The 22,924-nt window shown below is 36.5% G+C and overlaps 1 protein-coding gene across 3 annotated transcripts in view; it reads left to right on the top strand.

The window, feature by feature from the left end:
* The first annotated feature begins 74 nt into the window (after positions 1-74).
* The window catches only part of RSF1 (remodeling and spacing factor 1), a 107,702-nt gene continuing 84,852 nt past the window's right edge, over positions 75-22,924 (top strand). Inside the window, exon 1 of one of the 3 annotated variants that reach the window (XM_011368374.2) lies at positions 75-513. In XM_011368374.2, coding sequence (XP_011366676.1) covers positions 327-513 — 187 coding nt within the window. In that variant the 5' untranslated portion in view covers positions 75-326. The remainder of the gene's footprint in view (positions 514-22,924) is intronic. The other 2 variants (XM_011368373.2, XM_011368375.2) reach the window with 2 other exon arrangements.

Genomic DNA, 22,924 nt, shown 5'->3' on the forward strand with positions numbered 1-22,924 from the left:
GCTTCCCTTGTTTTCATTCCCCCTGTCACACGAGGCTTTGGCGAACCCGAAGTGGGAGGGACGAAGTAGAGGGAGGGAAGGGGGAGGAAAGAGGGAGGAAAGCGAAAGGCAAGGAGCGCCTCTCTTTCCCCGGTCTGACTCGGTTCTCTACTGCTCCCGGCCGCCGTTGTATTGTGGGATCGCGACGCGGTGCCTGAGACGCTCGGATCCGCAGGGGCGTCCACTCGCTAGCGCCTCCTGTCGTCTGTAAGGCTGCCCTGCCATTCCTCGGCACCCCAGCTCCCCCTCCACCCCCCATCGCCTCCTCCTCCATCCTCCAGTTCAAAATGGCGGCGGCGGCGGCAGCGGCGGCGGCGATGGCTCCTCCGGGCTGCCCGGGTTCGTGCCCCAACTTCGCCGTGGTGTGCTCCTTCTTGGAGCGCTACGGGCCGCTGCTCGATCTGCCTGAGTTGCCGTTCCCCGAACTGGAGCGGGTGCTGCAGGCGCCGCCGCCGGACGTCGGCAACGGAGAAGGTAAGCGAGGGGCCCGAACGCCCGGCGGGAAGCGGCCCTGGCACGCTTCTTCTCTCTGCTCTTTACGGGCGCCCCGGGCCTCCGCGGTTCTGTCCTCCCCGTGGGGTGCAGTTCCGCCCGGCCTGTCTTCTCTGCCCAGCCCCCGGGGTCTTGGGCAGTGAGGAGGCGGGGCGGAGGCCCCCTAGGGCCACTCGGCTGGGCGCCGAGCGGAGGTGGGGGCGTCGCAGGCTAGGTTTGGGCTGGGTGCGGGGAGGGGTCATTGTGCTGATCGGCTGCCCCCGGGACTGCTACCCCGCGGCGGAGGCCGGTCCCCCACCCCTTCTCCCCCTTGGTGGCGGGGGAAGGGGAGCGCAGGTTCCGGCCAGCTTTGCGCTTTTCTCCTCCTCTCCCTAGCTCCCTCCCCTCCTCCCACCATCCTCCCGACCATCTCGGGGAAGGCTGGGCTCATCTTCTAGGGGCGCCCCTTTCTCTCGCTCCACCTGGGTGGGCGGGGGCCAGCGGACACTTCAGCTCTCCCTCCCTCTAGTGGGAAGTCCCCCGAGAGAGTCGGCTCTCGTCCCTCTTCGCTTCCACTCGAGGGCCGGTTTAACCCCCAAAACTCCTTCCTCCGGGTAGGGAGGTTTGCTCCTCCCCCGTAAGAGGGGGTCCTCCTCCATTCTCGCTTTAGGGGACGAAGTCGGTTCAGCTTCTCCACTTTGGAGGATAGAGGGTTAATTTCTCCTCCCCCATAGTTTTCCTCTCCTTCTCCCCCACCTTCCCCCGAATAATAGAAAAGCATCTCCCCACTTTTCCAGTCCCTTCCCCCTTCATCTTGGCAGCAAGGCTTAGGGGAAGAAGAAGTCGCCCTTCCATTTGCTGGGTGGGGTGGAGTGGTTAGTATGTAGCCTGGAGGAGGGGCTCAGATGGAGGGGGAAACAGTTGAAGAGGTGCTTGTTGCTCATGTTTCTCTCTCTGGTGCCGCTGGTCTATTATTGGTGTTCGCAAGTGGTGCTCCTTCCACATAAGGCCACCGCGCGGGTGCAGGGCGCATGCTCTGCCCGGCCCCATTGAAACTTCCTGCTGCTGCTGGTGGTGGTTCTTTCGCTAGAGCATCTCAGCGCTGCGCCTGCTGCCTCCAGCTTCCAGCCCTCACACTGAGCGCATACACTCATTCACCTCCTATTTATTTCCGATCCATGTCTTTCCTTTTCTGGCGCATTTCTTCCCTCAGAGAAGGGTTTTTTTATTGTACTATGAGCATTGCCTTTATCTGGGAACAGCCCTTGGCTGGAGAAGAAACATTTTCCAAATAGGTCTTCCCCACCCCCATTTTTTTGTCCGTATTAGATGGCCAAAGTGGACTGGGTATTCTACAATACAGCTGTTTCCTTTCCAAGAAAAGTGTCACTTTAATTTTCCATGGAAATAAAGTTTCTGTTAACAATATATTTACTTTGCTAGGAAGGGCACAAGTGTGAAGTTCTTCCAAATATTACCTATAGAGAAAATGATCTTACAGTTACCAGAGACTCAAATTAATACAGTAGTTATGGTACAGGCCTATATCTCTTTCATCTGCCCAAATCTCCTCTACCCTTTACAAACTCGCATATAAAATGCTAATTTTATGTATAGTATGAAATAGGAGGGTGATTAGTTAAATTATATAAAGACTTCCTGCAGAATTTCTTTAGACATTAAGCGCCTCAATATAATTTCATTATCAAATTGTATTTACATTCAGTTTTTAAGGAAATAGTCATCATGAAGTAGAGTGCCTTAGTAGGTTTCTTTTAGGATACTTTGGGAAACGATAGTAATCTACTAGAAATGTGGGCATTTGGGGAAGGGGATTGCTGGTAAATTGCTTTTGGAATTTACTTGGATCAAATTGAAAGGCAGGCCTAGACTTTTATTTGATGACATTGTATTTTGGGTGGTATACAAGATTTCTTGCCCATTCCTTTTAAGTATTTTGACCACTGCATTTGGCTTGTATTAGTAACAGAAGAAAAAATATCTGTCAGTTTAATACATCATGTTACCTTCCTATCTAGAATTGAACAGTGGGCCACCAGCTAAGTAAAAAATGGAAAATAATGTGGGCTGAGAGATTATACTGGTGGGCTGAGAGATTATACTGGTGGGCTCAGCCACTGCATTACTATTGGTATAGTTGCAACTATAATAATAGATCTTATCATAGGATGCTTTTTAACGTACATATATATTCTGAGTTGCCAGTTTAATACTTTTTACCTAGTCATTTATCGTGATAGGTATATCAACATTATGACATCCTTTGGAGGAGACTATAGTTCTCTGTATTGCCCTGGTTTAAGTACTTTATGATCTTTCTCCTAAAAATTTGTTTCTAAGTTTTAATTTGATATTGTGGCTTCACCTTAGAATTCTTCCTTCGTCCCCACAGAGTTAGTTCTTACATTTGGTTTTATAAACTACTTGTTCAGTTTTAATAATAGCTACCATTTATTGAGTATATACTTTGTGCAGACATCTCATTCCCTACAACTATTATTTGAGGTTGCTACTATTATTCCTATTTGGCAGGCATGGAAGCTAAGATTTAAGAGATTGATTCAGCTGCTCAGTGCCCAAGATTATATATGTAGTTATTGGTAAAATCTGATTTCCAGCCCAAGTCTGTCTGAATCCAAGCCACAAAATTATGTAATACCTTGCCATAGGGCCGTGTTTCCCAAACTTCACCAAGGCACCCCAGGGTATTGCCACCAACTCACAGAGGTGCTGTCTGGTAGTTTACATTTTCAAAGGAGATAGAGCAATACTTGACGTCAGTTGGTTGCCAGGTGAACTATTAGCTTAAGAGAGTTCATGGTTTCAAAATTAGATTGTGCTGTATTTCTTTCGATGACATATCTTTGTGAGTTTTGGGGTATTGCTGTGATAAAATGCAAATACTGCATGAAAATCATCATGGAACAGGAAATAAGGATAGCAGTGTCCAGTCTGATTCCAAGATTTGAGTTGTGCAGTGCCCACATACGTTCTGTAAGTAGTAATTGTGTTGAGAGGGAAATGTTTCTTTCAGCTGAGGTTCATTTTTCAAACGGCTGCTAACAACTTCATAAGTGGAACTGCTATTATTTGTTGGCCTAGGACTGTTATGAAACATTACTGAAATATTGAGGGTACCATGAACCTAGAATGCTTGGGAACCTGTGCTGTAGAGACTATCATTGCGTTTTAGAGCTAGAAAGAAAGGACTATTGCACCTATTTCGCCTTTATTTTACAGAGAAGAAAACCAAGGTGCAGAGATTGATTTCAAGTATATACAGCTAGCTAACCATTGGTGTTATTCAGGCTGTTATTTGAAAAGTCCACTTATATGCTGAAATTATCAGCCAAAAAAATGTAGATTTCTTGTTGATACTAGTTAGACTAGGAAAAAGGTTTGCCATCTGAAGGTGCTGTTATCCCCCCTCCCTCATAGTCTACTTTAGCCCTCCTGATTCTGTGCTCTGTCTGGACTTCCCCAGCTAGCTTCCTCCTGACTGGAGGTGTATGATCAGGAGTATTGATATAAGTAAAAGTGAACATTGACTTTGTGGGATTACCAACTCCCAAGGTTCTGAAGCATCTTTCCCCTTCTGCAGAGGACATTCTTTTTCAAGAGGAAAATATACTTTTTTATTCTTTAAAGATAGTCTTTGTATGGTATTGGTTGAGACAGTACGTATATCTAATAACAGTCTATTAAAGTGTGTATGTGTTATGATTCTCATAGTTTATGCTGTGGTTGCCTGAGTGGTTTATATGGTATTAAAGAATTTGAATCATTTCAAATGTTTTTGAAAAAGTTTTTTTTTCTTTGATTTTTCTTAAGATTTTATTTTTTAGAGTTTTAGGTTTTGTTTTTTAGATTTATTATAGGTTTTTACATTATATATAGGTTTTAGGTTTTGTTTTCTACATTTATTAATGATTTGAGGTTTAACTCTTAACAGTCAAAATGTCAGATATAAAAGTATATACGTTTTATAGTTAATTGGAGTCATGCCTGTAACTTAATATGTTCTCTCTTACTGCTGCTTATTGAATTGTGTGACAGTAGTTTTTAGGTGCATTAGATAAAGTAGCGTGGTAACTTTGCCATAACTGGAGCCACCATCTGTTGCTTTAAGCAAAAGATCTTACCAGATGCATGTGCTGAGAGTCGCCTGGGTCTGCAGTGGTAAACCATTAGTGGTAGTAACATTGTTAGAACCAGAGCATGGTTTGGTGGAAAATGTTTGGGCTCTTCCCACCTTTGATAAAAGAAATATTCTTTAAACATTTGTTAGAAGGAAAGAGAAATGTATTTCTTCTCCATCCTTTTTGGTATATTGCAGGGTCGAGGTAACCAAAAATCATGGAGGTTTGGAGGGAGGTTGCTGGCATTGTCCCAGGATTGGAGATAACAGGAACAGAAGAATTTTTCTGTCTAAATTGGGCCTGTTAATGCAAACTGACTAACTTGTTTTTTAATTACTAAGCAGTTTGCTTTGAAGTCTATCTATGTTAAATTTTCAGCTAGTAAGAAAGGTAAGCATTTACTAGCTACTTCATTTACTCGGTATATGTATTGAGTATCTGCTATATGCCAAGTACAGTAAACATTGTGGGGATAATTTTTAAAAACATTAAACATGGGCGCTTTTAAGGATTTTCTCATCTAGTGAGAAGTAGCTAAGTTGAGAGCTTGAGTTATTACCAAAGATTGATTTTTTTTTCCTTTGAGATTTTATCAAGAGAAGGAGTAGTCTATGAATTCTAGTCTATAAATTAATAAACAAATAATTTCTGTGGCAGTTTTATGTTGAGATGTACAGTCACATGCAATGTGGAAAAGTAAGAGCAATTCAGACCCTAACCTGAATCATATTCAAGGAAGGTATTTATGAGTTTCTTAAGAAAATTTCTTTGGCTCTCAACCTGGTGGATATAGTGTTTATATATTATACCTGGATATTTTTCACTTTGTTCGTTTTTGATTTTACTGTGTGGTAGATCTCATTACAAAGGTATCAGAGTGTTTTATTTTCTTTTTATGTTAGAATTTTTATAGTAGCAAATATTGCTTGAGTGAGTAATCTGGGGCTTCATTAAAAAAAAAAGGTTTGTTCTTTTAGCAAATGTCAGTTGATTACCTACTGTGTGCCAGGCATTAATGCAGATACATTAATGAGCAAGATAAATCATCCCCTTGCCCTTATGGAGTTCACAGTTTAGCAGAAAAGATAGACAATAAAGGGAAAAATAATTTTAAAAATTATTATATGAACGAGTATAATGTGTACTTTGTGATGGTATATATTTTAGCGAACTTTATTTTGTAATGTTTAGCTTTGTATTCTATGCATTTGCCTTTTTTCCTGTATTTGTACATGTTTATCTTAATCATTTTTCTGGATGGTAGGATTATAGGTAGTTATTATATTTTTTCACATTTCATTTTCTATACTAATTATATTTTTATTTGGTAATTGCCAAAAACAATACATGTAAAAGTAGTTTTCTACCAAGAAGCGAAATGGGGGAAGGTGGTCAAAAGGTACACACTTTTAGTTATAAAATAAGTCAGGAGGATGTAATGTACAGTATGGTGACTATAGTTAATAATACTGTTTTGTATATTTGAAAGTTGTCATCACAAGAAAAAAATTTGTAACTATATGTAGTAATGGATGTTAACTAGACTTATCATTTTACAGTATATACAAATATTGAATCATGTCGTATATGTGAAAATAATGTCAATTATATGTCAATTATATCAGAAAATACAAGTTTTCAAAGAGGCTTTATAAAAGAAAAATTGAATTGCTGCTTATATTTACTTTTAATCCTGAATTACCTCTCACAATGACTATTACCTTTATCCATGAAGTCACCCAGATCAGTAACTAAGGAGCCATTGTAGACCTTAACCTCTGACATACTTTATACTTTGTTTCAAGTCTTCAGTCTCTTCATCCTCTTTTATATTCAATCCCACTTTTCTATCCTCATTGCTACTCTGTTTTAGTCTTGCTGAGCTTCTTGCAGATCTCTGAAGGTATGAAAGGTTGCTTTACATCTTTATGCCTTTTCCTCATCTTCCTACCTGAGTTGAGTATTCTCTCCCTATCTTTTTTCCCTTGCCTACTCATTGTACTCCTAGCCATCATGAATCTGCTCTTTAATCACCAAGTGCTCTGTGAAAGTTTTCCTGCTTTCTCTGTCTCTCAAGTTAAGTTAACCAGTTCTGCCTCCTCATCCCATATGTGCTGCCCTGTATAGATTTTATATCACAGTACTCATAACACTTTTTGTGCTTTTAGTCTAGACTATGAGACTGTAAGCTCCTTGAGGGCAGGGATAAATGTTTGTGAGATAAATAGTTTTTTCACAGTTTATTATAGGAAAACTTCTAAAACTTCTTACTAGAATTAAATCGTATAAACTTTTAAATACACATTTTCCCAGTGTATGAGAATGACACTCTTTCCACTGATGATTGGAAGTAATTGACACGTTGGTTAGTGCTAGCTAGCACTTGAATTAACAGATTTTGTCTCATTTCATTAGATGTACTATTTGTGTCCCATTTCATTAGATGTAATATTGTATTTAAAATGGATGCATGTAATTGGAAGTTAAATCTTAGTCTGTGATAACAATGCAGGAGTGGGCAAACTGCTGTTTGTGGGCTAAATCTAGCTCATTGACTTTTTTAAATAAAGTTTTATTGGTGCAGTCATGTTAATTTGTTTACATATTGTCTGCGGTTGCTTTCACACTGAAGTGACAGAGTTGAGTGATTGTGACAAAGAACATATATCCTGTAAAATCTATCTGGCCCTCTACAGAAAAGTAAATTAACTGATTTATGATTTATCTGGCCCTCTACAGAAAAGTAAATTAACTGATCTCTATTCTCTCTATTCTAGTGAAGAAAGATACTTATCAGATGATCGATTATCTTTGTGTTTGAGAACACTTTTAGGATCCGAATATAAGTGTCTAGAGTGTCTTTTGAATGAAAATAATAGAGCAGTAGTTTCCTCAATATTTATCTAATTTTACACACAACTCTTTTACTATTACTCCTCTTTCTTAGATTAGGTGAATCCAAAAGCTTTTCTGTTGACAGGGTGATGACATTTTGTTGAACTAATTTCTTTCACTCAAGGATAGCCATGGCTTCTAATGCCTAACTGTCATAAGGCAAGGCTGGGATGGGGGCCAAGTGAGATAGTAATTGGCCGTAAGGGTAAGAGTTCTTGTAATATTACTGTTACACTGGCCTCTAAGTTTCGTCCAAGTGGACTGATTTATGATCTGATTTGGTGATCATCAGGTCTTGGTGAAGATAAGGTTGGGTGAATGGTGATGCTGTGTACTCAGATTGGAAAGGATGATTTTAATTGAAGATAGAACTTAAAAGATTTATTTAGGTTATGGGGACAGGATTGGGAAGAACATACTAGAGAATGGCCTACTTACATGTGGGCAATGTTATGTGTCTTGAACATCAGTCATTGTTTTATAGGGAAAGTTCAGTGTTGGTTACCAAGCTTTGGCACCTGGAATGCTGGATATCAGGGAATTTACTTTGATACTTCTGCTTCTTTTGTCATCATCACAATTGGCTTTGCAAATAAATATAATTGCCATTTCCTCAATGTTTAAATGTTAAAAGCCCTTTAAGGGGGAAACAAAAAAGATAATTAATTATTCCAAATTATAACTTGCTTTTGGTGTTTGGAGTTTTGACTATAGCGAGACTATAACACTTTAAAGAACTTTTTCTAATCAGAAATATAATGGAGCTTAATTAACATTAAAGTCTTGCCAAGCTTTACTTTATTAGAACCATAAAGGAGTGATCTCTAGTAGTGCAGACTTGGGCCAGCATCTGAATCCAGACATTCCATAACATTCTCATTTTTTTGTCCTGTTAATTTTGACTATGATCAACTGGTTTGTCCTTGTCTTTTTATCTTCATGGCCTTTTCATTTTATAGCCTATTTCTCTCTATGCTTATCTGGTTTGATTCACCATGATAACTAATCTCATCCTTTTTTTTCCCCTATTTTCCCATATTTTGGACTTTCTTTTTCAAACCTTATCTTATCCATTCTCATCTTTAATAGAAACAAATAAGTTATAAAAATGCAAAAATGAGGGCCCTCAGAGTATACATGCTTTATCATAATTTTATTGGTTAAATGCCTTTAGTAATAATGCTATAATTATTAGAGCTTACTATTGAGCCAGGCTCTATACTAAGGTCTTCTACCAAGATTATTTAATTCTCACAACTCCTCTATTACTGTTGCTATTTTTACTTTATAAAGAAACTGAGCTTTAGAAATAAAGGAACTTGCGTGAAGTCACATAGCATTAAAGAATTGGAGGAAAATTTGATTGTATAAAGATAGTTTATAATGCTGTGGGAATTTAAAACGGAGTAAATCTGGGTTCAAGAGTTCTAGTTCTTAACCACCATACTGTCCCCTCAACTGTGATCTTTTTAGGATTGTAATGTGATCCTTAGTACCATGGTCTTGGTCTGAACACTGAACAATGAACTGAATACTTAGGCTTGTGAGTCAGATTATAGCAGGCTTTTTGCTTGTTTATACTTTTTTACTTTTAAAAGTTCTAATTGTATTAGTATGAGCATTATTATAAAAGGTATGCTATTTTAATGGAATACTGAAATATATTAAAAGAAACATAAGTTCCTAGGTACAAGTGAATGCCTTGAACATGAATCTTTACCTGTTCTTCATTGCTGAAGACAACTCTAGTCTTCCTCAGACTTGCAAATAATTTTCTTCTTCAATCTTTTTAAGAAGACTTCCATCTCCTGTCATTATAAAGCTTTGTACAGTGTATAATCAAAAGCCTCCAGTGTTTGTTCCCTACTTATATAACTTCTATTTACCCTAATTAAAGAAGTGGTCTTATTTTTTTCCTTCTAGCTCAGTGTTCTGCCTTTATTATAGTCAGGCAATTTAATTAACTGTTTCTGGCTATACATTAGAATCATCTTAGGGAATCCCTTTAAAAAATACTGATCCTGGGGCCTAACCACACCCCATAAAATAAGAATCTTTGGAGATTGGGGCCTTGGCATCAGTGATTCTAATGTGTAGAAATGACTGCTGTCACCTATTTGTCCTGGTTCTTCAAATTTTGTCTCGTCTATTTTGTCTTTGTATTAGTATAGCCACTCTAGCTGTCTTTTGGTTACTGCTTTTTATGATACATCTTTTTCCCATCTTTTTAAAACTCCTTGTGTCTTTGATTCTAAAGTGTGTCTTTTATAGATAACATATATTTGTATCAATTTTACATGGTCACGTTTACATGATTCTAGTTATGCAAACAATCATAAAGAAGTATAAATGCTGTACTAGAGGAAGTCCTTTGGGAATATAAAAGGGCAAGTACATAACTTTTGCACGGGACTATCATAGCATTACTACAGTCATTATGGAAATTTGAACCTTTGAATAGGAGATGGAAAAGCATTCCATGTAGGGGACAGCTTGGGAAAAGGCATAGAAGTGTGAAACAATATGGTGTGTACAGGAAATTGCAACCTAACTTTAGGCAGTGTCCATAAAGAATTTATTTTGCATTCTTTTACTTTGTGACTAGCATAGTATTTAGCCTATCATAATGCTCAAATGTTAGTTAAATGAATAAATATCACATTTCAAATTAGTAATGGATATTTGATGTATTTTTATCTTTTCTTTTCATCCTTGCTAGAGATTTGTCAAGTTATAACTCTTTTTCCTTTTAAGATATTGCTTATAAAGATATATACTACTGAATCCCCCTCCTTTCACTTGTTTTTCTTCCTTCCTTCCTTCCTTCCTTCCTTCCTCCCTTCCTTCCTTCCTTCCTTCCTCCCTTTCTCCCTCCCTCCCTCCCTCTTTCCCTCCCTTCCTTAGGTGTTTCCTCCCAGGTCCTCTCCATCTTAGGCTATAATAGTACCTTAGAAGCCTGAGATGAAAAATCTTTGTGTTATCTCTCAATTCCTTTCTTGGATTATATGGTTATACCATGTTTTAAGTGCATGCCAAAACATATGTGTTAACCTCTGTCTTCTAAGCTTATTACTTTTTATAGGAATCCTCAGAATATAGTTTTAAAACGTTTTTCTTTTATCTTTCCCAAGACATCTCAGAGAAAAGTCATTATTGCTACTCTGCTATTTACCTTTAAAAAAAAAAATTCCCAGTCCACTTTCTCTGAGTTGTTTTATGTCATCTCCACCAGGGGTGACCCGAAATTCTTATTTCTAAAACTAAAATTTTTCGAATTGTTGGAAAAGCATTGGGCAGCTTCAGGGTAGGGAAATCAGCTAGAGGTTGTTATAATATTGGTGAGAGATCAATTGAGGCAGTGGCTGTGGAGAGTGAAAAGAAGGGCTGGGTCTGAGAAAGATTTTGTAGGTAGAATTGACAAGCACTTAGTGAATATAGGATTGATGTGAAGGATCCTTAAGAAGATTCCCAGGTATGATTCTCAGGTTTCTGGCTTAGAGAGTGTGTGGTTAATAGTTCCATTTATTGTGGAAAGAAATGGCTGAAAAGGCCTATGGTTTATGGGGAAAGAGTATGATTCCCTATTTTAAAGAATTCAGAATTCTGATAAACATATAACCACTATTTGAAGAACTAGCTGTGTACATTTTATAGCTTACTAAAAGCTTACTCTGAATAAACAGATTATGGCATTATACCTTTTTTTACAGCTCTTTTGGTTTTGGGGGATTATTTAAGTTGCTATACCTATATATGCTATACATATTTAACATTTTGTTAAAGACAGTTTTTTAGAGTGCATTATTTATATACTTAATATAGTTAAAATTAACCTTATTATTTCGGTATTGGTGTTCAGTTGTATTCTCTTATAGGTAAAGCTTCTTTAACTGAGATATTCTGTCATTTCATTTGCAAAAAAAAAAATTATTGTAATTTTAGAGATTATGTTCTGCTGGGTAAAGATTTGGTAATTGTTGGACATCCTTTCTATTTCCTCTCCCCGCAAAGAAAGAAGTGGAACTTCAAATAAATTGAAATGTCATTCTAAATTGAAAAATAGATATGTAAAATATATTGTATGGATTGAGTCCATTATATAAATGGGAAGTACATGAGTAGATGTGTCATTTGTGTGGCTTGAAAGATTCTCTAGCAGAAGTATTAGAGTTGAATTCCATATTAGAAGTAACCGTTTCTCCAACTGTTATACATTCTATTACACCCATGTGGTAACTCAAACCTGTAATGTTACTTGAGTTGTACTTAAAGTCTAGTCTCTTAATTAGTGAAAGATAGCTCTGTCATCTTGAAAAGACAAAATGTTACCACTTAAATCATGTATATTTCTGAAGCTAGAATTATCGATAATGTAAACAGTCTATAAGGAAATTAATATTGAGAGATTTTCTCCATCTTCTCTAAGGTTGATACTAGAGCACAGCAAGTTGATTTAATAACTATAATGTACACAAGCAATGCAGTCTTAACAGGCTCCCTCCCTGACTCTGCCTCTCAGTCCCATCCCAACCTGCCATGTTTTAATTAACTGGGATTTTCGTTCCATTTTGTCATTCATTTATTTTTATGTTTCTCAACAATTATTTAAATTAAACTATATGTTTTTGTGGTTTATTTGCTCACCACTGTTTCTGATTCCTACATTTTCCCCTCTTAGATTCATTCTTTTGCTGTAGAACATTCTTTTTCAAACAGGAGTTCTAAGTGGTGAACTTTGAGTTCTTGCATGTCTGGAAATATATTTTGCCCTCTGTTCTGATTGCTCATTTAGGTTGAATACAGTATTCCAGTGTTCAAATAACTCCCCCCTCCCAGAACTTTCATGATATTACTCTTTCATCTTCTAGCACCTACTGTTGCTGATGAGAAATCTGTCAGTCTGATTATTGTTCTTTTGTAAGTGAATTTCTTTTCCTTCCCGAAAGATTTTTTAATTTTTTTTTAAATCCCTGTAGCTCTGAAATTTTCTAAGATGTGCCTTTCTCTTTTAATATCCTCGCTTTTGCTTTTACTTTTTAAGACATTAAAATTATAGATTTATTTAAAGCCCTCTGTGTATTACTCCTGTTCTGATTCTCTTACCTTCATTCCCACGGCAACCACTCTCCTGAATTTGGGTGTTTATTATTCCCATGAACACTTTTATACTAAGAGTATATGTTTATGTATCCATATACAATACATAGTGGTATAGATTTACATGTTTAAAAACTTTATATGTAAATGACATAATATTGTACTCATTCCTCTACAACTTCTTTTTTTCCCCCCTCAACACTGTTTTTGAAATATATCCCTGTTGGTGCATGTTATTTTAGTTATTTACTTTAACTGCTGTATAGTATCCTGTTACATAAAAATACTGTAATTTTTTTAAAATTTGGATATTTAGGTTTGTTTTGTACTATTAAGAGTAATGCTGTTTTGAACTTCTAGTGGCTTTGCCTAGAGGTGGAATGCTGGGTGGAAGGGTATAGAAGTCTTTATTTTGGCCTTGGTATAGCCAGATTGCTCTTGACTTTATCAATTTATACACTGCCAACAGTGTATGAGAGTTCCCGTTTAGCCCAATAATCAACACTTGGTATTGTCAGGCTTTTAAGTTTTTGATAATATGACTGAATTAGTTTCTTATTGTTGCTCTGATAAGGTGGAGCCTTATTTAATGTTTTTTGGTCATTCAGTTTTCCCTTCTGTGAATCCCCTTTTTGTAATTTTTCTTTGTGGTTGTCTGTTTATTGATTTGTAGCAGTTCTTTATTTTTGATATCCACCCTTTGTCATTTTTATTTGCAATGTAAATATTTCAATACTGCTTTTCTTTTCTTTTTTTCACTATTATAGTATCTCTTGTTGATCCAAACTTTAACATTTTAGTGTAGTATAATTGTCAAACTTTTTTTTATGATTACACTTTTTATATCTTGTTTGAGAAACGCTTTACGATTGTGAGGTCAGAAAGTACTCTATATGTTCTTCTAAAAGTTTTATAGTCTTAAACCTGGAATTTAATTTTGTATAATGTGTGAGGATTTTTCCCCCTCACTAGTTTGTAATGCCTTCTGTGTCATATACCAATTTCCATGTATGTGCGGATCTCTTTCTAGGCTCTATTTGTTACATTGGTGTCTCCTTCACCACATGATTTCACTTACTGTAGCTTTAAAGTACATCCTTCCTTCTGATTAGGCAAGTTCTCCTACCCTGTTCTTTTTTGAAAAGCCATTGGTTATTTTCTGCCCTTCATAGTCTCATTTGAATTTTTGAATCAGCATGTCAGATTTCACAAAAATCCTTGGTTGGATTTTATTCTGACACAACCACTTGGAGCTAGCATCAGATTCCACAGGTTTAGGGCACAGCCACCAGCAAGACGGCCCCCATTTCAGAAGTCAGCTGCAAGATCCCATGACCCACTTCAGGTTTGATAATTTGCTTGAATGACTCACAGAACTCAGAAAAGTGGTATACCTACAATTATGGTATTATTTTAAAGGATAAAATTTAGAACCAGCCAGATGAAGAGACATGGGGTAAAATATGAGAGAGCCTCAATGTAGAGCTTCCACCCTCTCGCTGTGGAATAAGGGTAGATCACCTTCCTGGGCACATCAATGTATTTGCTAGTCAGGAAGCTCCAATGAACTTCCGTGTAGCAGAATTTTGGTCATGTGATTGAACTCAATTCTCTGTCCCTTTCCCTTCCATGGAGGTGGGGCTGATATCACATGGTTCAGAGCCCCAAATATAATTACATGGTTGGTCTTTCTGGCACAACTAGTCCCTATTCTGAACCCTCGCTTTTCTGGGATAAATCCCAGTTGGTCATGGTATGTAATCTCTTCATTATGTCGCTGGATTAAATTTGCTTGTATTTTATTCAAGATTTTTATGCCCACATTTATAAAGGATACTCATCTATAGTTTTCTTTGGCTGTTTTTGGTATCTCAGTAATAATGGCCTCATGGAATGAGTTGGGAAATATTCTATCTTTTTCTATGTTTTGGAAGAGTATGAGGATCATTATTAATTCTTCTATAATTGTTTGGTAGAATTCACCAGTGATACCATCTGGTCCTAAGATTTTCTTTGTGGAAAGTTTTTCTGATTACTGGGTATTCAGATTTTCTATTTTTTTCATAAGTTTTGGTAGTTTGTTTCTAGGAATTTGGCCATTTCATCTAGGTTATCTGATATGTTGGCATTGTTCATAATATTCTCTTAATAATCTTTTTATTTCTGTAAGGTCATTAGTAATATTCCTGCTTTCATATCTGACTTTGGTAATTTAAGTCTCTCAATTTTTCTTCATAAGTCAAGGTAAAACTTTCAATTTTGTTTATTTTTTCGAATAACCAGCTTTTGGTTTCATTGAGTGTGATTTCATTAGGCAAATCCATAGACACAGAAAATAGATTAGTGGTTGGCAGGGGTTGAGGTGGGAGAATTGGAAGGGACAAGGTTTATTTCTGGACTGATGGAAATATTTTATAATTAGATACTGGTGATGGTTGCACAATATTGTGAATATACTAAAAACCACTGAATTGTACACTTTAAAATGCTTAAAAATTTAGATTTTGTTATGTGAATTTTCAATAAAAATTTTTTTCAAGAGTTAATTGACTATGTATGGATCTATTTCTGGATCCCACATTCTGTTTCAGCTGTCTATCTTGAGGCTAATATCCCTCTGCCTTGACACAACTCTAGCTTCGTAATAAGTCTTAAAGTAAGATATTTTAAGTTCTCCAACTTTAATATTGTTTTCAAAGGTGTTTTAGCTATTCTAGGTCCTTTGTACTTCCATATGAATTTTAGAATAAGTTTATCAATTTTACAAAAATGTTTCCTGGAATTTTTATTGAGATTATGTTGAATCTACAGATGAATTTGGAGAAAAGTAATACCTTAAGATACTGAATCTTCTTATACGTGAACATGGTACATGGCTCTTTTTATTTAGGTTTTAGTCAGTTTTTCTTATCAGTGTTTCACAGTTTTCACTGTATAGGTCTTACACATCTCTTGTAACATTTATCCCTAACTATTTTATGTTCCTCCCTCTTTGCCTCTTTACCCAGGTAGTAGCTGAGACAATTAATTGTAAGGTTGATCTTTGTTTCTTATCTTATGTATCACTCTTTGTTACCTCCTATATAATGTCTTGAGTACCATTGTTTCATATATGTTGTGTCATTGTTTAGTTGTTTCAGGTAGGTAAGGTAAATACAGTCAGTCTCTGTTACTCCATATCTATTGGAAACACAAGCCCATTAAATTCTTTTTTCATTGTTATTTTAAGGGTTTTGGGCAGGTGGGTCAGGCCATCATCTTGATGTAATATATTTCCATCATTATACTTTAGGCAATTAAAGTTGGGGACTTTTTTATTGCCCAAATGTGTATTGAGTACCTACAGTGGGCTAAACTCTTCTGTAGGTTTTATGAATACATCTTTAATGGAACTTACATTTTAGTGCTCTCCAACATTACATGGTGATCATGTCTACTTACGTGAAATAGGAAATAAATATTTTCCTTAGGGATTTACTGGCTTGAGTGAATCATAACCAATCACAAAAACCATTCAAAGTATGTTAAAATGCCTGTTTTAAATTTAAATAAATATACATTTATTTGTCAAAATATCACAAATGATATTGTATCATTACCTTTATTTGAAATTTTCCCAACTCAGTGTGGTAATTTCTTTTACCATTGCTGATCAGATATTCTCATTGATAATTAATAGTAATCTGGCTAAGTAAAACAGGATATTTAATAAATTCAGTTTGGTGAACCAAATATTTTATAGTATCTGTGGTGAGAAATAATGGAAAGCAATGTGGTATAGATTTTTAAAAATGGTCTTTGATGTTAGCTGGGTTAGTGTCTCAGCCTTGCCACTTGATATATGTGTGGCCCAGGCAAAGTTAAGGTATTAACTTCTGAACCTCTTCATAATGGGGACAATAATATTCACTTCTAAAGTTGTTTTAAAGACCTAATATTAGTTACCGTTTTCCTTTTTTGGAAATGTTAAAAGCCAGTATATGATATGCCTATTATTTCTTTTTAGGTGGTTCATGTATAAAAAATAGATCCATTTATAATTCTTTAAATTCATATAATCTACTCAAATACATAGGTCTTTAATTTTGTTTTAAAAATTAGGAATTTCATCTCTGGCCATGATGAAGTAATAAGGAGTCTTTACCCTTTTGTCGTAAACAGCTAGTAAGCTGGGCTAAAATATATGAACCATCCCATTTTAGATATTTTACCACAAGCAGGATTGTGATAACCGAGAGAGGAGAAATAAAGGAGATGAGCTCTATAACTACTATGGCTTCCTAACTGGAAACCGCACTCAATTGAGGCAAAGATTGGATTTTTGAAAAGGTTAAGCAGCTAGAGGTTGCATGGCCAGGTTCTGAAGAGAAAGGAACTCCGTAGACAAGAGAACTCTAGAAACCTGTATAGGGGCCACCTTGAGCTTTTGCTGAATACTTGAGTCTTTGCTGGTCATGAATGCATAAAGTGAAATCCATAAGGCCAAGTAGTGAATATCTGGGGAATGATTAGCAGAACATTTCCCGAGCTTACTAGGAGATATTTAACTCTGACCAGACAGAGTGAAGGGTCCTTTGAAACACTCAAGGCATTCAGTGGAGAACCCAGTGAGTTTCTCATATAGTAAAGAAATAATTCCTCAGAGGGATCAAATGGCTCTAACCACTGCCCAAACAAAGGCCAAATCTTTACAGGTCAATCTCAAACATTCCATAACAGTAGTATAACATTGATATTCTCCAGCATCTAAGCCGAAATTACTAGACATGCCAAGAAGCAGGTCCAGTGTAACCCATAACTAGGAAGAAAATCAGTCCAGAGAAGCAGATTGAGAAGTGACAGAAGTGATAGAGCTAGCAGCAAAGATGTTAAAATGGCTATTATAACTAGTAAATGTATTTAAAGAAAAATATGAACATAATGAGTAGACAAATAGAAGATATAAAAAAAAAACAAATGGAACTTCTAGAGGCGAGAAATAACAGTATCCAAAGTGAAAAGGTAACTGAAAGGAATTAACAGCAGATTGGACAATGTAGAACAGACCATTGAGCGTGAAGATACAGCAGTACACTTTATCTTAAAATGAAGCAGAGAAAGAGAACTGAAAACAATCCATGAGTCATTGGCCTCTGGAACAATACCGAGTAGGTTTAATAAATTGTATTATATTGTTATCCTAGAAGGAGAATGGAGCCAAAAATACTATAAGAAATCATGACTCAAAAGTTTCCAAATTTGATGCAAATGATAAACTCACTGATCTGGTAATCTCAACAAACCTAAAGCAGGACAAACACACAGGAAATACCAAGACATAACCAATTCCTAAAAACTAGTGTTGAGAGAACTTTGAAAGCAGCCAAAGAAAAAGACACATTATGTATAGAGAAACAATGAAGACTTCTTGTCAGAAACTATGCAAACTAGGAGATAATGAAGCATTTTAAAGTGCTGAATGAAAAGAGCTGTTAAAATATATATCCAGGAAAATATCCTTTGAAAATGTGGGTGAAATGAAAAACCTTTTCAGACAAATAAAACCGAGAACTTGTGACATGTACAAGAGACATCTTCAGATGGAAGGAAAATGGACCAGATGAAAGCTAAGAGTGCAAAAACTGATAAATATGAGAGTAAATGTGAAATAGATTTTCTCTAAAATTAAAAGTCTTTTAAAAAGATAATGACTTTAAAACAAAAAAATACAATGTAAGTTTTACAACATATGTAGAAAGAAGTAAAGTGTATGACAGACATAGTATAAAGGATCAAAGCAAGATAGAAGATGAGTACAATGTGTTAAGGGTAAAAAATGTTCACACTTTATGTGAAGTGGAAGAATATTATTATATGGCGCACTGTGTTGAGTTAAAAATGCATATTGTAAAATGCAGAGCAACCACTAACTACTAAAATAAAGAAGTATACTTAATTAGCCAATAGTGGATATTAAATGAATGCTAAAGTATGCTCAGTTAATCCAAAAGAAGGCAGGAGAATATGGAAGAAAGGAATAAAGAAATGTTGAGATATATAGGAAAAAAATAGTAAGATTGTAGATTTAAATCCAGTTATATCAATAATTGCATTAAATATAAATGGTTTTAATCAGGGTTCGTCAGTTTTTTTCTGTAAAGAACCACCTGTTGGGGGTGGCTCCATAGTGTAGTGGTTAGCATGTCTGCTTTACACGCAGAAGGTCCTGGGTTCGCACCCCTGGTGGAGCCATGGACCATACCCCGGGTGCACCAGGCCCTGAGTGCTCCGGGGGCGCCCTGCCTTCAGAGATCCAGTTCTTAAGGGGAGATGGCAACATCTGTAGGTCAAGGGTGGAAGTGTGTGTGTAGGGAATTAAAGAGGGGGAAAGAAAAAAACATGTTAAAGAATATTTGAAGCTTTGTGGTCTATACAGTATTTGTTGAAATTTTATCAACAGATCTGCCAGTTTTGCCAGTATAGCATGAAAGTAGCCATAGACATTAGATAAGTAAGTATCGCTGTGTCCCAATAAAATGTTATGTGTATAGACATTGAAATTTGAATTCCATATAATTGTCATGTGTTAAAAAGTACTCTTTTTCCTTTGATTCCCGCCTCCCACACTCGAACTCTTTAAAAATGTAAAATTCTTAGTGAGCGGGTTATACACAATGTGATGGGCTGCATTTGCCTGTGTATCATAGTTTGCTAACCCTTGCCATAAAGCTGCTCTCTCTGATATGGTCACCACTAGCTAGCTGTATTTAAGTTAAAATTAATTAAAATTAAATAAAAGAGATTGTCAGAGTAGATAAAAAAGCAAGACCCAACCATATGCTACAAAAATCCACTTTAAATATAAAGATATAAGTTAAAAATAAAAGAATAGAAAATTATATACTGTGCAAAACTTATCATAAGAAAGCTGAATAGCTATACTGATATCAGAAAATGAGGACTTCAGAACAAGGAATATTAGCAGGGGTTAATTTATTGGGAAGAATTAATAAGTTTGATAGTGTTTTTACCCCCAAAGAGACCTTCAAAATATGTGAAGCAAAAGTCAACAGAACTGAAAAGTATATACAATCCAAAGTTGTAATTGAATTTTAACACATCTGTAGTACAGCTAGACAGATCAGCCAGAATATGGGTGATATGAACAGCATTATCAACTAACTGGGTGTTGTTGACATTTCTGGAACACTACCAAGCAACGTAGAAAATACATTCTTTTAAATTGATTAACAGTACCTCAGATGTTGGTGAGGATATGAATCAACTGGAAACTCTTACACAGTAATGGTGAGAAGATTAAATGATGCGACTAATGGCAAAACGTTCGGGAGTTTCTTATTAAGTTAAATCAACACCTACCATACAACCCATCAGTTCCCACTAATCTACCCCATAGAAATCAAAACGTATGTCCATACAAAGACTTGGACACAAATGTTCATAGCAGCTGTACTTATAATAGCCCCAAACTGGAAGTAACCCAAACACTCATCAGGGAAGTAACCCAAATATATTCATACAATGGAATACTACTCACATTAAATGGGTGGACTGCTGGTAGATGTAGAACATGGGTGAATCTCAAAAATATTATGCCGAGCGAAAAAAGCCAGACAAAATTATTCCATTTATATGAAACTCTAGAAAAGGCAAATATATAGGGATAAAAAGCAGATTAATGGTTGCTTGAGACTGGGAGTACGGTGACTGAGAAGAGAGTTCTAAGTCATAGTCTCTTCTGTTTTGTTGTTTTGCTTATCTACTCTGTTCTCTTTTCTTCTTAGGAAGCTTACTCATAAAAGCCAGTTTATGGTTGTCCACTTGTAAGTTGATAGCATGGGGATAGTTGATTGGGTGACATAATGCACATTTCCAAAATGGATATTCTATTTTACACATTTTCTTTAGTGGTTTAAGAAATTCGTTTACTGTGTTTTTATCTCTTTCCTTAAGTGTGAACAAGAAACGTGTGTTCTTATTTCTTTTCCACTCAACCAGTAACTTGAGTTAGGAGAAGTTTGTGTTTATGAAAAAGTTTTTTTTTTTTAAAGTCCACATCATTTATTGAACAAGTCTTTATTAAATATCTATGTGGCGGGCACTGTCCTAGGTGCTGAAGATACAGGCCTGTTTAGTGTGGGATAGAGGTGAGCAAGTAGGTGTTTATGTTACAGTAAGATGCATAAGTAGAATCATTTTGGGACACCCAGCAGGGGCACTTAATCCTGATAAGGTGAAAAGAATGATATAAAAGAATAATAAAAGAATGGAAAGAAGAATGACTTCCTAAGGTAGCAACAATCAAGCAACTCTGAGGATGAGTAGGGCTGGGTTGAGAATAGAGGGCACTGCACATACTAAGGTCTAGTGGCTATAAACGGCATGAGATGTTTGAGAATTCTGAGAAGTTCAGCATGGTGGATTTGCTGAGCCATTAAACCAAAATGAGAAACTCATTGCTCTGGACTTTTTATTACATGAGAAAAAGTAACCCCTTATTTGTGAAGCCTTACTCTGGTAAGGTTTCCATTATTTGAATATATCCATAACCAGCACAATGAGACACAACATATTTAAAATGAAACGAAGGGATGGATGAGATAACTTAGGAACAAAAGAAATGAAGTCCTAAAATAAAACCAACTTTCAAGAGAGGGCAGAAGTATAGGGTCTGCAGAGGAATTTTAAAAGGGACAAAGAAATGAAAGAAATCCAAAAAGTGGTGTCATAGGATGGCCAGGTGTCAAGGAAGAAGTGGTCACCAGTGTCACATGCTGCCAAATTAAGACAAAGACTAAAGCACCCATTTAATATTAACTAATGGAAGTCAGATTATGGTGGGTTCTGGACAGACGGGTGATAAAATGGAGACTGAGCACAGGAGGGAAGGGGACTTTATCATAGCCCCAAAGCACGATTGCCCCTAGTAGATTTTCAAAAAAATCACCACAAGTTCCTTACTCTTGTATTGCTGTTTGGGGTCAGCAGCAGTTAAAAAATATCCATTGAAAGTCATATGTAGATGAAAATACTTTTTCATATTTGTGGCTTTTGGAGGGACCTAGGCTTAGCAAACCACTCCTAGGAACATTTGTTTTTCTTTAAAATGTAGAAATATCAGCCAACAGTTGCCTCATTTTCAATTAGATTTTATGCACATAAGAAATAAGTATTGAGATAATGATGCTGCTTCTTTGGCAGTGAAGCAAGCATGAAGGGGTGGAGAAGTTTTTCAACATAACTGAACAATCCAGTGAAACACTTCAACAGTTACCTTAATCAAATAATTGAGATAGCTCTCCTGAACCTGTAGGAGGAAGGGTTCTTTAAACTGAGATGTTTATATGCCTTTTGGGTTGTCTGTAAACTTTTTGAACATATTTGCAGAAATTTTATGTTGGCATTTTCTTAGAATGTCCATAGCTTTCATTCAGAAACTAAGAGGTTGTCTTTTGTTAGATTTACCAAGAAACATCCTGAGACAAAAATGTGAGTGTGAGTAGTTTATTTGGAAAGTGATGCCAAGAAACAATGACAAAGGAGGAGGAAGTGAGATGGGAAGGAAACAAAAGCCAATACAGGATGTGTTATCAAGTAAGTTACTTTATAGGCAACTGAGCTGAATCCTGATAAGCTTTGAGAGAAAAGTGTAGATCATATCTGAGACTTATCCCAGACAAGGGATAAAGAAGCTTCTGCCAGTTACCAGTTGAAGGCTGCTCCCAGGAATGGTTAACTCCTCTGCTTAGTAGTCAGAAAAAACCCTCATGCAAAGACTTGCACATGCTTGCAGGTTGACTTGCACTGGAATTGTAAGTGCAGAGGGGATAAAGGTGAGGTGCTGCCAGCATCTGTTACAGAGGTAAGAATAAAACATAATTTCATTTCTTGGTCAATTGAAGATATTTTAAAATTGTTTAATTGACTGGAAATTCTGTGATATTAAGGAACACCTAACATTTTAGGTGTTAATAATAACATGGTTATTTTTAAAGAGTTCTTATTCCTAAAAGATTTGGAAGTATTTATGGATGACATAATATCTGGATTTCCTTTAAAATAACATACTGAGGTGTACAAGTTGAAGTGGGATGATGAATTCATGGAGTTTTAGTATACCAGTCTATTTTGTGTTTTTCCCAACATTTTTATAATAAAGGTTTTTTTTTGTTGTTTTCTGAAATTTTTAGTGTTACCATTTTACTGAGTAGAAATTTCTCAGCAGTTAAAGAAGTTCAGGGTGATATGAATGCTTAAATAAC

This window comes from Pteropus vampyrus, unplaced genomic scaffold (assembly GCF_000151845.1).
Source record: "Pteropus vampyrus isolate Shadow unplaced genomic scaffold, Pvam_2.0 Scaffold141, whole genome shotgun sequence".
Classification (NCBI taxonomy): domain Eukaryota; kingdom Metazoa; phylum Chordata; class Mammalia; order Chiroptera; family Pteropodidae; genus Pteropus; species Pteropus vampyrus.